This window comes from Rosa chinensis, chromosome 4 (genome assembly GCF_002994745.2).
Source record: "Rosa chinensis cultivar Old Blush chromosome 4, RchiOBHm-V2, whole genome shotgun sequence".
NCBI lineage: Eukaryota > Viridiplantae > Streptophyta > Magnoliopsida > Rosales > Rosaceae > Rosa > Rosa chinensis.
Window position 1 is genome coordinate 29,724,842 of NC_037091.1, and position 13,794 is coordinate 29,738,635.

The 13,794-nt window shown below is 35.7% G+C and overlaps 1 protein-coding gene across 1 annotated transcript; it reads left to right on the forward strand.

The window, feature by feature from the left end:
* Positions 1 to 1,005: 1,005 nt before the first annotated feature.
* LOC112200802 (probable helicase MAGATAMA 3) lies at positions 1,006 to 12,879 on the forward strand. Its single transcript, XM_024341815.2, has 20 exons — positions 1,006 to 1,183; positions 1,269 to 1,419; positions 1,514 to 1,674; positions 1,949 to 2,152; positions 3,372 to 3,563; positions 3,761 to 3,796; positions 5,091 to 5,176; positions 5,299 to 5,349; positions 6,015 to 6,126; positions 6,198 to 6,303; positions 7,276 to 7,373; positions 8,104 to 8,193; positions 8,296 to 8,388; positions 9,162 to 9,215; positions 9,318 to 9,376; positions 9,457 to 9,541; positions 10,365 to 10,733; positions 11,021 to 11,143; positions 11,256 to 11,345; positions 12,357 to 12,879. Exons 1-20 carry the CDS (start codon positions 1,076 to 1,078, stop codon positions 12,579 to 12,581), a joined length of 2,493 nt encoding a protein of 830 aa, XP_024197583.1. The 5' UTR covers positions 1,006 to 1,075; the 3' UTR covers positions 12,582 to 12,879.
* The last annotated feature ends 915 nt before the right edge of the window (positions 12,880 to 13,794 follow it).

Here is a 13,794-nt window from a genome sequence, read left to right on the forward strand (position 1 = left end):
AATTCTCTCCAAATTCGGTTTTCCTTAAGCAAGAATGACATTATTTTAAAAAATTCAAATTTTATTCCTTAAAAAATAGTTCATATGGCTGCTAATGTTTGGAGAAACTTTCAGGCTTGTCATACTTTACCTCCTAAGAAAGCTTCCCAATCTATCATTAAATGGATACTTCCTAACCATGACTCTTTTTAAGTTGAATTTTGATGGCTCTGTGATTCTCAATTCTAGTGCAGCCGCTGGCTTTGTTTTTAGGAATTCCACTGGTGAGCCTATCTTAGCAGCAAGTACGTAATAGTATCGGCCCCCTTGATGTTCTTTTGGCAGAAACATTAGCACTACAAGCTAGTTTGACTGCTGCCTGGATCCATCGCTTTAAAAATATTGAAGTTGAAGGTGACTCAAAATTATTTTTGAATAGCATTATGGCTACAAGCCGCCCCCATTAGAGAATTATTCAGCTTATCCATGACAGAAAAGTTCTTGCCAATCTCACCCAAGTAACATCTTTCCATCATACCAAAAGAGAAGCAAACTTCTTGGTGGATGCAATTGCAAAGATAGGGCATTCTCATCATACTCAAAGTTGGTTACGGACTCTTCCTCTTTCTGCTAATCGAGCATTCCTATTCGATAGCTTAGGTGTAGTTTGTTGTATGTTGTGTAACTTTGCTTCCTTTATAAAAAAAATATTGATATCATATTATTTTATTATACTAATTATGATTTTCATAATAACTTTTCCAATATTATAAAACATAGGAATGAAAAGTTCACGAGAATCTTGATTAGCCATTCAATAAAAATCACATTCCTTTTCGTGAACCCAACGAGTCCTAATAGCATGAACATAAGTGTGAGATAATAAATTGATATTTTTCTTTTTTTTTTTTTAAAATGAAAATGTTAAGAAAGAAAAAGATGGAAAGACTAAAATTATATTTTTTATTTGTCCAAAAAAAAGAAGTGATATTTTTCAAATTCCCCCTATTTATATTTTGGGGTGAATTTTGCTGAATAGTTACTAGTGCTCTAAACCCTGAGAGCCTGTGTGTGTGTGGGCTAAACCCTTCCGGCAATGGCTGTGGAGATAGACAAGCTTCTCCCCGATGAAGCTGCTTGCATAGCCCGTTTCTACCGGATTGTTCTCAGTTGGGACTTCTTCCGCATAACCCAGGAAGCCGACGTAATCTCTCTCTCTCTCATTCATATATGTATATAGGAGGGTTGGTATATGAAATTTCATGCTTTTGAAATTGAATGTGAATCAGAGAAGAAATAAGGAAAAGGATAAGATAGATGAGAGCTTGGGATTTGGACAAGTCAAGGACAGTTACACAGACATTGATGACTATATCTCTACTTACGAGCCTCTTATTTTCGAAGAAATCAAAGCTGAGATTGCTTCCAACAAGGATCAGTGTATGTATCTCCGTTTCTCCAATTCAGACCAATTCCCTTTGTATTTTTTTTTTGATTTTTGATATTTTTTTTTATTTTGTTGTTGTTTTGGCAGTGGGAACAGGCAAGACAACCTGTGTGACGGAATGCAAGGAAGAGGATGGGTTTTACATGGCTACTGTTTTTGTTGACTTGGATGGTGGCCATGATGAACAGACAAAAGTGAAGCCCTATGATCTTTTTCTGTTGTCGAAACCACTTTGGTCCAAACAAACGGTAAAACTAGATGGTTGTTAGTCTTTGTTACATGTTATTATTGCTCTCCTAGTATGTATGCCAAATGCGAAAAGTTTTAGGGAATTGGGTGAAACAACGTTTCTCTATGTTTTTGTTGGTGAAATTGAAGTGGGGCATGGTTTAAGGTGTATATCGTATGATAGGCTTTGGTTTTGCACTTGGAGTTCATCAACCAGAAAAGAACAGTCTAGGATTTTTTTTTTCAGTATGGTTTTTGGAATACTTGCTCATTTGAGGGCATCGATTACGACAGGTTCCAGAGGAGAATTCTTATAAGAAATATGCATTTGCATTGGTGGAAAGTCGCACAAAAGAATCTATAAAGCTTAGAATGTATTTGGCTGGAGAAGTCAGAGACTTGAATACAGATGCAATTCATTATTGTCCAAGGCTGGCACAAGTGCGGTCATTGGTTACTTCTAATGGTGAAGGAGACAGGCTTTTTGATGTTACAAAGGTAATGCCTCACTTAGTGTATCACTTATCTGTTGCTACATAATGTTATTTCGTTTGTGGGAAGTCTCTTTCTATTGTGTACAATTCTTTTAGTAGTAATTCATGCGTTCTAATTTTCCCCCATTATGGGTTTCTTTTATTAATGTACGATAAAAGATCCTTTATTACTTAGAAGTGAATCTAACTTTATGCTTGCTCTGTAATATTTTCAACAACAAAGGGACTTCCATTGTACAAAAATGAAAACTACAACACAGGGGATTACATAAATGGTTAATAAATCAATCACAGATTGTCATCTCACTGAAATGATTGAATGCTTCCTTTCTTCCTTAAGCGTAGCCAACTACAATGAATGGTGGACCATACTATTCCAAATATAATGGCCTTTCATCCTCTACTACTCCATTGGGATAGAAGTTATGAGCTTATGCCTTTATTATCTCTGTTAAAGGGTGTTGTGCTGTTTTGTCTCCACCAGACAACAACAATTGGTTGTTGGAGTCTTCAGTTCTCTTGTGAAATGTTCGAAGGAATTTTATAGGCAACCCTATTTCCTCAATTCTCTCCCTTTTCTGTTGTATGGAAAGCTAAAGTTTGTCCCAATGTAAGGTGTTAGCTTGGGTTCTCAGGTAAGGTCTATGCATGTAACATGGTTCAGAGGAGAAGAACTGCTGTTTTCTTTCCTCTCTTTGGTGTGTTCTGTGTAAGTGGGCGGAGTGGTTGTCTCTACGATATCCAGTTGCATGAGATATGTTAAAATGAGTTTTTAGGGAGTCTAATCTGAGTTGGGACAATCTAGTGGATTGTGTAGCCTCGTAGTGTGAAAGATACAAGAATCTTTAAGGGAAAAAAATGGACTGGGTTCGCTGGGCAGATGTGCTATAATGACTGTATTCTGGGCATTTGGATGGAGAGAAATAAGAGAATTTTCTGCTGGAGCTTCTGGGAAAGGGTTCACTTTGGCAACAGTTTCCTCAGGCTTAAGAATTATCCATGCTATTCTGTGTCATTGAAATGCTTCTGTCGCTAAGCTTATTAAAATGTTTACTCTTTTGCTGTTTGATGCTATTTTTAGATGCAGCCTAGAACATCTAGCTGTACGTTCAGTGGACATCTTGTCCTCTGGGATGTACTTTGTTTAATTGTGAATAACAATATATTTCTTATATGTATAGAAAAGAGATTGGTTTGACTTTAGTGCAAAAAACATGTTTCAGATTTGCAGTTTATCTACTACTGCTCGTGAATATATAGCTTTGCGGTCAATTGGTTCTCTCCCTTTTAAGGATTTGATACTTGCACCTTCTGAGAAAAATCTTGATGCGGAAGACCAAGCCTGGAAACTTTCTGGACCTCTTGAGGAATATATAAAAGACAATCTTAATGAATCTCAACAAAAAGCCATACAGGTGAGTGACTATTAAAAGTATCCGTATGTGCGTTATATTTCCTGTTTGAATGTTGCTACCTTCACATATATAAAACACTAAATTGATCTGATTTTTCTGTGTGCACCTGTTCATTGAGATTTATCTCTGTTGGTGTTTAAATTTGTATATAAAGATTTCCAGTTGTTCTAATGAAGGAATATTATTGTTTGCTGCAGGCCGGTCTATCACGAAAACCATTCATCCTGATACAGGTATTCCTTGTGACCATTTGACAATTCTTTAGAGCCCATATACCAGCTTGCTTATTTTTGTTTAATGTTTCCTGATGGAAAGATTATGAAACTGTTTTATTCAAATTTCATAATGAACTCTTGTCATGTGCCAACGTACTACACCTAAAACTTATAGGTTCCGCTTTCTGATTAGATATTATGGGTCTCAAGTAGGGTTATCTCTAATCTAATTATACTGGGTGACCAGAGATTAGTAAGATTGTCTTGGGAACAACAATGACACATGTTTAGGGGCAAGAAGAATCATTTTGTATTGATCCCTTTAGCCATAAATAATTAGTGGAAGTCTATGGCTACTATCAAATTCTGGTTGCATTAGTGCTTCAGTTACCCAAAGGATGACATGAATTTATGAGAAGGAAAAGTGATGCAGTAGTAGTGTGGCAAAGTGATGCGGGAGCCAGTTCATATTGTATTCAAGAACTTCATCCAGTTACTAAGCACCATATAAGTATATAACTAAGAGGTCTGTTCTTCAGGATGTAAGAAATGCAATTCACATATACAGTTTGAGGTTATTGTCTTTTGAATCTCTTCATGCCATGATGTTCGATGTATTAACTGTCATAACTCGTGTCCTTAGAATTCTTAAGTGCATTAATTTGGTTCTTTGAATAATTCATGTATCAATGGCTCTACGAAAAGAGCTAGATTGTTAGCTTTGAAAGATTAAGTTAATAGTGAAAGTTCTTGATAGTTTCTTCTCGTGTGTGAAGCATGGGTTGACTTGGAGTGATTCCAAGGCACCTTTGGTGTGTTGTGGAAAGTTTCCTATTTCACTGATTCCTACTGCTGTGAAGCTGGTTGTTACTATCGTTTCTATAGTTTATTCCTTTTTTGCTACATCATACCTTATCTTATCTGTGTACTTTGTTGATAGAGGGTCTAAGCTTGTCATTTAAGGCACTAGGCGTTCAGTTCTTGAGTTGAGGCTAATTTGTCGTGCTTGATATATGCATTGATGACATTATGACAAATAACATTCATAGTTCACATTAGTCTTTTTTTCCCTAATGTCATCTTGTGTACAAAGCTATTTAGGTAAATAAAGATTAAAATTCCTTGGTGCCTTTTTTTAATTTTAATTTTATTTTTTATTTTGGAGTAATTTCAAGACAAAATAATATAGAGCTATTAACCTTTTATAAATTTATGAATATCCGAAGTTAATTACTGCATTGTTTAGTATGACTATATTATTGTATTTTGCACATCTTGTTTATGATACTGATTCAAGCTTCCATCCATCTAGGGTCCTCCAGGAACAGGAAAGACACAGACTATCCTTGCGCTTCTTAGTGCCATTCTGCATGCTACTCCTGCAAGAGTAAAAGCCAGGTTTGAATATCTGTAAAAAGAAGAAGTGAATCCTAGGAGCTTAGAGGGTTTTAATATGAAATGTATAAATTCTATATTGTGAGAGAAGTTCTTAGATCATGTAATATTTACTTCTCTTGTAGGGTTGCACTGCTAGACATAAAGCATCAGCAGAAGTTATCTATTCAGGAGAAGTAAGTAGTTAATTACTTTTCTTTTTTCTTTGGGATGATAGTCAGAAATGTATGGCAGAAATGTATGGCTTATGACTCAAATTATGTATATTTTGTTATTCACTGAAAAGTTGTATATTTTTCTTGTTCACTGAAAAAAATTGTATACGTTTCTTATTCACTGGAAAAAATTGTTTATCTTTCTTGTTGGCAAATCAAACCTTTGAGTTTGTACTTTTATCTCCAACCTCATGGCAGGGACTCAGTCTTTTATGTTCTACTTATTTATTCATCTATGTTTGGAATTACAGAAACAATGAAAGCCACCATAAAGAAAACAAACCCTAGGACACAGTTGGTACATTACTCCAACTCCCAGCTGAGAAGTATTGACCTATTTTTTAAAATAATTTTTAGGCTTTTTTAATTTAATTTAATTTTTTTTTAAAATATTTTAGCACCGAAGCCTAAAGAAAAGACAACAATCTAATTCTGTCTATGAAAAAAAATCCTCAACTTCCTCCATGCCATAAAAATCTCTTTTGCTTTACTCCACCCACTGACCCCACAAGAGGGTGAAAAAATATCACACGTGCAAAGAGTTATGGTTCTCTTTTGGCAGTCCCTTTTGTTGACATGTAATGTTTCAATAATGCACTATATATTAATGTTTTGCACTTTTCTAGATTCAATCATTGGCAACTAGCGTCTCCCTGGCTTAGTGATAGCAATTCTAGAGAGAAAACAATGCCTGTTAATGGCGATGATGGTTTTTTTCCAACCACTGGAAATGAGTTAGTAAGTGCCAGTCTTTGCATCATATTGGTATCTGAAATATTCCTCTCTGCTAACCCTAATGTAATTTGCAGAAACCAGAAGTAGTCAGTTCTACCCGTAAATATCGTGTACGTGTCCTTGTCTGTGCTCCTTCAAACTCAGCACTCGATGAGATTGTATTGCGTGTTATGAACAATGGTACAATCCTCTTTTGATTTAGAACTCCAATTTCTCTAAGTAATTCATTATGCTCCTGTTATTTGGAGAACTGCTGGTTAAATTTTTAGTTTCTTTGTAAACTTTTCTATGTTTACTGAAAAATTCTCGTGGAAGCTTGATTACTGTGTACAGAAAAAACATACAAGTATTCTTTAAAGAACATTGATAAACTTATGCTTGAGGTTTATTTTGGTGTAATCCATTGAATATTGATTTGTCCTTCTATAGTGTAATAGTAGTAAGTTGACGAGGATAGCAGTCGAAACTAGACTGTCAAAGCAGTCATAGGATGGCATTATAAGAGAACCAGAAGGAAAGTTTAATGTTGAAAGTAACCAATATACAGGACGACTTGTCAATCTTAAATGTTCAACCTAAATGCTTCCTATTACAATTGAAAGAGAACATTGTTCCACAATATTAAGGGATAAGGGAAGACACTTCTGATAGCATTGCGTACAAAATCAATTTATATTTAGAAGGACATGATTTAGCCTCAGTTTGTTTGCAACATTTGAGATATACAATGAATTTGGTCCTTAAAGTTCTTTACTGAAAAGAGTTGTTGCATAAATAAAAAAAAAAATTAGGATAATGTAAATTGTTTGCGTGAACACTGGCCCTATGCTTTAATATATCTGGCCATCATTGACCCTATCACATAAGGAAAAACTGAACACTTCAATTTCATGGATGTTTAGTTATCTACAAGGTACTTGTTCGGTCAAATTGGTGCATAATCTATGTCTTTTCAAAAAAAAAAAAAAAATTGGTGCATAACGTGTAGCTGACCTTTATTTACTTTATTTATTTATATTTTTCATTCTTTTGGACAAAGTTTGAGAAGTTGAATATCTACTTGTAGTCTACATTATCATTTTATCGTTCATGCATTTATTTCCAGTTTTCTATGTGTTTCCACATGGATTAATGTATTCTTGCTATGCTCAGGTGTGCGGGATGAAAGTGACCGTTCATATAGTCCCAAAATTGTGCGGATTGGGGTCAAGGAACATCATTCTATCCGATCTGTCTCCATAAATGAGCTGGTACGTAATAGTTTCTAAATATTATCACTCTTCAACTGAGAGTACTTTTAAAATTTCCACATATCTATCATTAATTATTTCTCTTAAGCAAGCTGTCAATTGTTACTGTAAATTCATATCCTTCAGTATTACCTTCTGCATACTGATGAGAGAAGATAGAAATGCAAAATGAATTTAGGATTTTTCATCCTGCTAATTTGTTGAAGACAATTCTGGTGACGCAAGTCTGTAATTTTTTGTCTATTGCTAAAGCTAAAATAACTTTGTGTTCTCCCTTGGATAAGGGTCGGGAATGGAATCAACAGAATATAATTGGGAACTCATGACTAATCTATCAATACCAATAATATTTCTCGTTTATTGTCTTTCTGAGATATCTAGTCAATATATTTTTTTTTCCCCAATTTCTGGGTTCAAGAACCCTTTGTATTATTTTTTTAATTCCTTTCAAGATTTGAAAACGAGCTAGTGCAGATCCAATAACTTTCTTATTTGAAGTTCAGTATGAGCTTGAAAAAATTAGAATCCATGAGACAAATTCTGTCTAAAGTGTAGAATCTCTTTATGTCAAGGGGTTTCACATCCACACAGACAGGTAATTCATGATGCCCATGGAACCTGGGCTGCATTGTCAATGTTTTAACTATGACACCTATGTAAAATGTTTATTGAAAATAACCAGGAAGTGTACACGTGTTGCTTGAAATTGAACAAAAATGTCCTGTTGCAGGTACAAAGAAAGAAAGGAAGCATGGGGAGTGCTAAACTAGATGGAGGTGATGAAGCACTTCGAGCTGTCATTTTGGAGGAGGCCGTAATTGTAGGTTACAGTAACCTTCTGTTATAACGTTTACAGTGAGTTTTGTAAAGGGTTCTTTTTATTATTTATCTGATCTTCTTAATGAATACGTATGAATGGCAGGTCTTCTCGACCCTCAGTAGCAGTGGTTCAGCCCATTTTGGTAAATTTGATCGTGGTTTTGATGTTCTTATAATAGATGAAGCTGCACAGGCTGTGAGTTCCGATAATCCATTTTACCTATTTCATCAGTTCCAAAACTCCCTACCCCTTTGCTGATCTCTGTCTCTCATCTTGATATTCTAAGTATAATACATATTTTTCCTTATCTATAATAATTAGTAATTTATTACTACACACACACACACACACATATATATAGACTTTTTAACTACACGTTACAAATATGGGTTTACCCAAATTGTAAAACATTTTTGCTGTCCGTGGTAGGATTTTTTGTTTTGTTTTGAAGGAAATTTCATTCCTCACCTTGTCAACGATTAGGTTGTTCCTTAGAACTCGGAAGTTAAAATTTATTCTTTCGAAACGTATCAATTTGAATAATTATTATTTTGGCCATGCTTCTACTTGGTGTTTAAAGCTTTATGCCATTGTAGATTATGTTAATTTTTCTAAACAAGCATTGTCAATGCAAATGCGGTCCATCTAACATAACAAGATCAAGTTCCTGCCTAGTATAAATTTGAGTTTGTTTTAAGGTTTTAATTATTCTTTTATGGTCTTTTCATTAGTGTAAAAACACAATAGGTCTCTACTCTCAGGTTCAAACAATTATACTTTTCCTGTAACCCTCAAGTATGTTTTGACATTTAGCAGATTCTTTTGACTTCTATGGTTGAATGTCAGATTATAATTAGCACTTTTGGTTTTCATTTTCATCAAAAGGTGGTGCATGTCTAATTCTAGGTGTATACTATTGATTAATGGCTCTTGAAGTTTTGACATCTACATGGTATGGTTGTGTTTAGGTTGAACCCGCGACTCTTGTTCCATTGGCGAATGGATGCAAACAAGTATTTCTGGTAATGCTATTTGTTGGTAATTAATCCCAGTTTTTGTTTTCAGTTCCTTTCATTTTTTTACTGTGCTAAATTGTAAATAGTTGTGTGTTGTTTCACATTTAGATAGGTGACCCTGTTCAACTGCCCGCTACTGTAAAGTCTCCCATTGCTGTGAAATTTGGGTAAAACCACATTATTGTGATTTTCTTTTGTCTTATTGATTTATTGGTTTAAATGTCTGATAGCTATTTCCTGATTGTAGGTATGGAAGGAGTATGTTCGAGAGATTTCAGCGGGCTGGATATCCAGTGACCATGCTGAAGATGCAGTATCGTATGCATCCAGAGGTTAGATGAGGAGCTCCCGTTGAAATTTACTAAAGATTGACCATACTATAAATAACTTAAGCCTTTAGAAACTGTGGTACTACACCAGTGAAATTTCTCATGATACCAGTGTTAGAATATGGTAAACCAAAAGCTGAGAGAGAAGAAAGTGGCGGCTTGCTTAATCATAGCAGAGGCCAAAGAGATAATATTTATAAAGAGAGGAAACCCTCTAGCATAAGAGAACTTTACACCTTAGGAAAAGACTACACTAACCCTTAACTAAGAAACACAATAAAAGCTTTAAATAACTGAAACTACATTCACACCCCCCCCTCAAACTCATGATGCGAGCCTGGAGAGCAATGAGAGTTTGTCAAGGAGGAAACGAAAACGAGCAGAAGTGTCTTAAGACCTGACAGAATATGAATTAGAGAACAAAATGTGTCTTAAGACCTCATTTTTAGAAAGACACATAATATGTTATTCTGAAAAGAAGTAAACATCGTTGCTTTTACAAACCTGAAGCGTATAATTCATTTTCGTTTTATATACCAGAAATAACGTCTGAGGACATCTTGCTGTATTTAGTTTGTTAATGCATCTGTAGTCAGTACTGTTCTTGCTGTACTGAAGATGAAATTACTATAGTTAGTAACCATATATTTAGTCAGTACTATTTGAGTTTGAACTCTCTTTTTCTCTCTCATCTTTTGTGAAAAGGCTCTCTATTCTATTTTGTTATTTAGTTGTTTCCCCTAAGTTACTCTACTTGTCATATGCCTCCTGCTTTTGAGCTTCAAAACCTTATATTTAAAATGTATATCTATGTATTCCTGAGCAGATCAGAAGCTTTCCTTCTGGAGAGTTTTATGCAGACTCATTGGAAGATGGTCCTAATATCAGAGAGCAGACAAAGCGTTCATGGCATGAGTATAGCTGCTTTGGACCATTTTGCTTCTTTGACTTGCATGAAGGGAAATCAGTCAAGCCTCAGGCAAGTGGATCTTGGGTGAATGCTGATGAGGTTGAATTTGTCTTGAACTTGTATCACAAGTTGGTGAGCCGATATCCAGAGCTTAAATCTAGTAATAATTTTGCAATTATAACTACTTACCGTGCACAAGTAGATCTCTTGAAAGAACGTTTCAAAAGTACTTTCGGAGTGGACTCTGAGAAAGAAGTCGAAATCACTACTGTTGATGGTTGCCAGGTAAGGATGGCTTATTCCTCCCATTTCTGAAATACTAGACACCTGATCTAGTTTTTAGGTAATGACATAATGTAATATGGATGGAGTTGTCCACGTATAGGAAATGTCATTTGGTGTTGCATAGATTCATCCAAATGCTTGACATGTAATCCAGTTGCCTTATTTTGTTAACCCAACCCCACGAAAAATTAATTTCAATTAATATTTCGAGAAATGTTTTACTTCGTTGGTCATCTGAAGGTTTAAATGTTGTAGTATAAGTGAAGATCTTTAATGTTTTCTTTCAGGGACGTGAAAAGGCTGTTGCAATATTTTCTTGTGTCAGGGCAAGCAAGGAAGGAGGAATTGGGTTTGTGGAAGATTTTCGGCGAATGAATGTTGCGATTACTAGAGCAAAAGCATCTATCCTGGTATGATTCAAGTTAAAAGTTTTGAATGAAGTTTAAATAATATGCTTCATTTTACAAACTTATTTGTTGGTGGGTGTACGATATGCATTTTTCAAAATTGACTATTTCTTAGGTGGTTGGATCTGCATCAACATTGAGGAGGAGTGATAGCCATTGGAATAACCTAGTGGAAAGCGCTGAAAAGAGACAATGCTTAATTAAGGTGAATATCATTTTCAAGTATATGAAATCTCACATTGGACATTTTAAATCTTGCTTCTAAAATTCCGTCTTCACTTCTTGATATTTTTGTTTTGAAAATATATGTTCCACAATAGGTATTCTGAAAGCTGCCATCTTATGTAAAATGATTTTTCTATTTCTACAAACTGGCACTAATGTCCATCCTTGGGTTGAATGCTCTAAAGTTTCTATAATTCTAAGTTTGAGGTATAATTATTTCATGGTATTGTACATACGGAAAGTTTCTTTTCTACTATTTTAACAAGTTAACAGGTAATGATCTTTTTCTGTATGAACACTGGTTGAATCATCTCAAGTTCTTTTTCTTCTAGGAAACATGATGACTGAATAGTCTCTTTTGTAACTGTTAGCAATGTATACCTTAGTCCTATCTCTGGCAGAAGTTACATACGGAGGGTGGGGGGGCAACTGGGAGTCTCCAGTGTGGGACTTCTAGTCTTTTTAATTAAAACAGTTCTGGTTTGGTAATGGCAAGAAAGCCAAACTTTTGTGGCACTTTGGTGCCTTCGCTCTATTGTGGGTGCTTTGGATGGAAAGAAAGACAAGAATATCTTTTAGTCTATGAAAGTGCAGATCTTTGGGAGAGAGTTGGATTTTGGTCAGCTCTTTGGGCTTATGTGTCTGAGGCTTTATAGCTTCTCTTGCATTTTAATGGACTGCAGAGCAGCAGCAGTTTAGGAGTTCTGTTTTCGTTTTTGGTTGTTTCCATGTGGGTTTCTTGCTTTCTGTGGTTTTGTTTTGAGCTTCTGCTCTGTCACTTTCATGTGGGCATCGAGTCCACTTTGTTGTATCCTTGTCTAATAAGTGTGTTCCTTTTCATATTAGATAAAATGAACTGTTAGTGATGCATGGACATAATTGACATATATTCTTGGTAACAAAATAGAGACATTCTTTTGCAAAACTAGATTTTCAGCCCGATACTTGTCATTTTATGTTATATATGTGTGAGTTCTCTATTTCGATGCAGGTTTCGAAGCCATATACCAGATTTTTCAGTGATGAGAGTCTGGAATCTATGAGAACCAAAGAAGAAATCATGCCAAGCGAGGAAGTTCAAAATGATGAATTAGATTACAGCATGCCTACCTACACTGTTGGGGATGCCGATGAAGTGCTGGGAGATGACAATGGCTATGGTGACGGGGACGGGGACGAGATGGACATGGATGATGGAGGTTTTGGAGATGATTGAGTCCACGTGTTGCTTGGTTAGTGTTTCATGATCTGGCTAGGCAGCTTGTTCTGTAGGCCTTGACTTCTGTCAGCCACTAAGATGCTTCAACACCCACTATACTTTTGTACAGCAATTTTAATTTCCAAAAATCCCATCTTCTTTGGACTTCGTCCTGCCAGTTAACTTACAAATGAAAAAAGAAAAAACAAAGGTTCTGTTGGTAACAGTTCACTTCATAGATACAACGCCAACGCTGAATGTTTAAACACAATGTTCTTACATAAATATAGATGAGATTCTCCACATTTATTATTGAGACTGACTGATTATGTGTTCTGGTTCCATTTCACCATTTGTTTTTTTGCATGTACTCATGCCTGTATGAATTCTTTCGATTATATGGTCACATAAGATCTGTAGGTGATGTAAAAGTTGAGTGGTTTTGTTATGTAGTTCCTGTGATTGCTCTTCAATTATGAGGTGCAAATTAAAAAGTACAAACTCTTTTTAACACCAGCTATACTTCTTCTTGATGGGAAAAATATCAGTTCCTCTTGCTGATCTCTGGCGTTAAGTGATAGCTTTATTCACGCTAAGAACGTTGGCTTTCAATATCCATGTGGAAGGAGATTAATAATTGACTGTATCAACAATCTTATGGCGTCCCTTAGAGAGTCCTACGTATTCTGAAGCTCAGACACTCATTTTCTTTTTCATTTCATTATGTCCTTTGAGAAGCAAACTTGATGGCGGATAGTTGGCAAATAATGGAAACACCCTAAAGACGTTGAGTTTGGCAAAAGAGAGCTGTTATTTTCCTCTCCGCTTTCATCCTAATTAGCTAGGAGAGGAAAGAGACGAGAGAAATGAGCAGCCTAATGGCTCAGGGTTAAGCCCTCGTCTATTCTCAATTCTTGAAAGCTCTTAGTAGGCTGTTATTTGTCAGGGATTGGGGTGGACTAGGAGGCATTGAAAAATCGAAAACCAATTAAACTGGACCAGACTGATTAGATTTAACTGGAACCGGAGTGAACAGGCTGGTCGGTGTAGGAAATCAGTGCGAATCGGCCAATTCGGCTCCGGTTTTTGGTTTTATCAATACGAAATCCGGAGGTGAACCGAACCAAACTGGGTTCCCTTTACTCCTTTAACTTACTGAGGTGACTTGCCTACACGAGTGCTTTGTTTTTACCCTATAATCAATAGCTGATCTGAGTATGTACGTACTCCC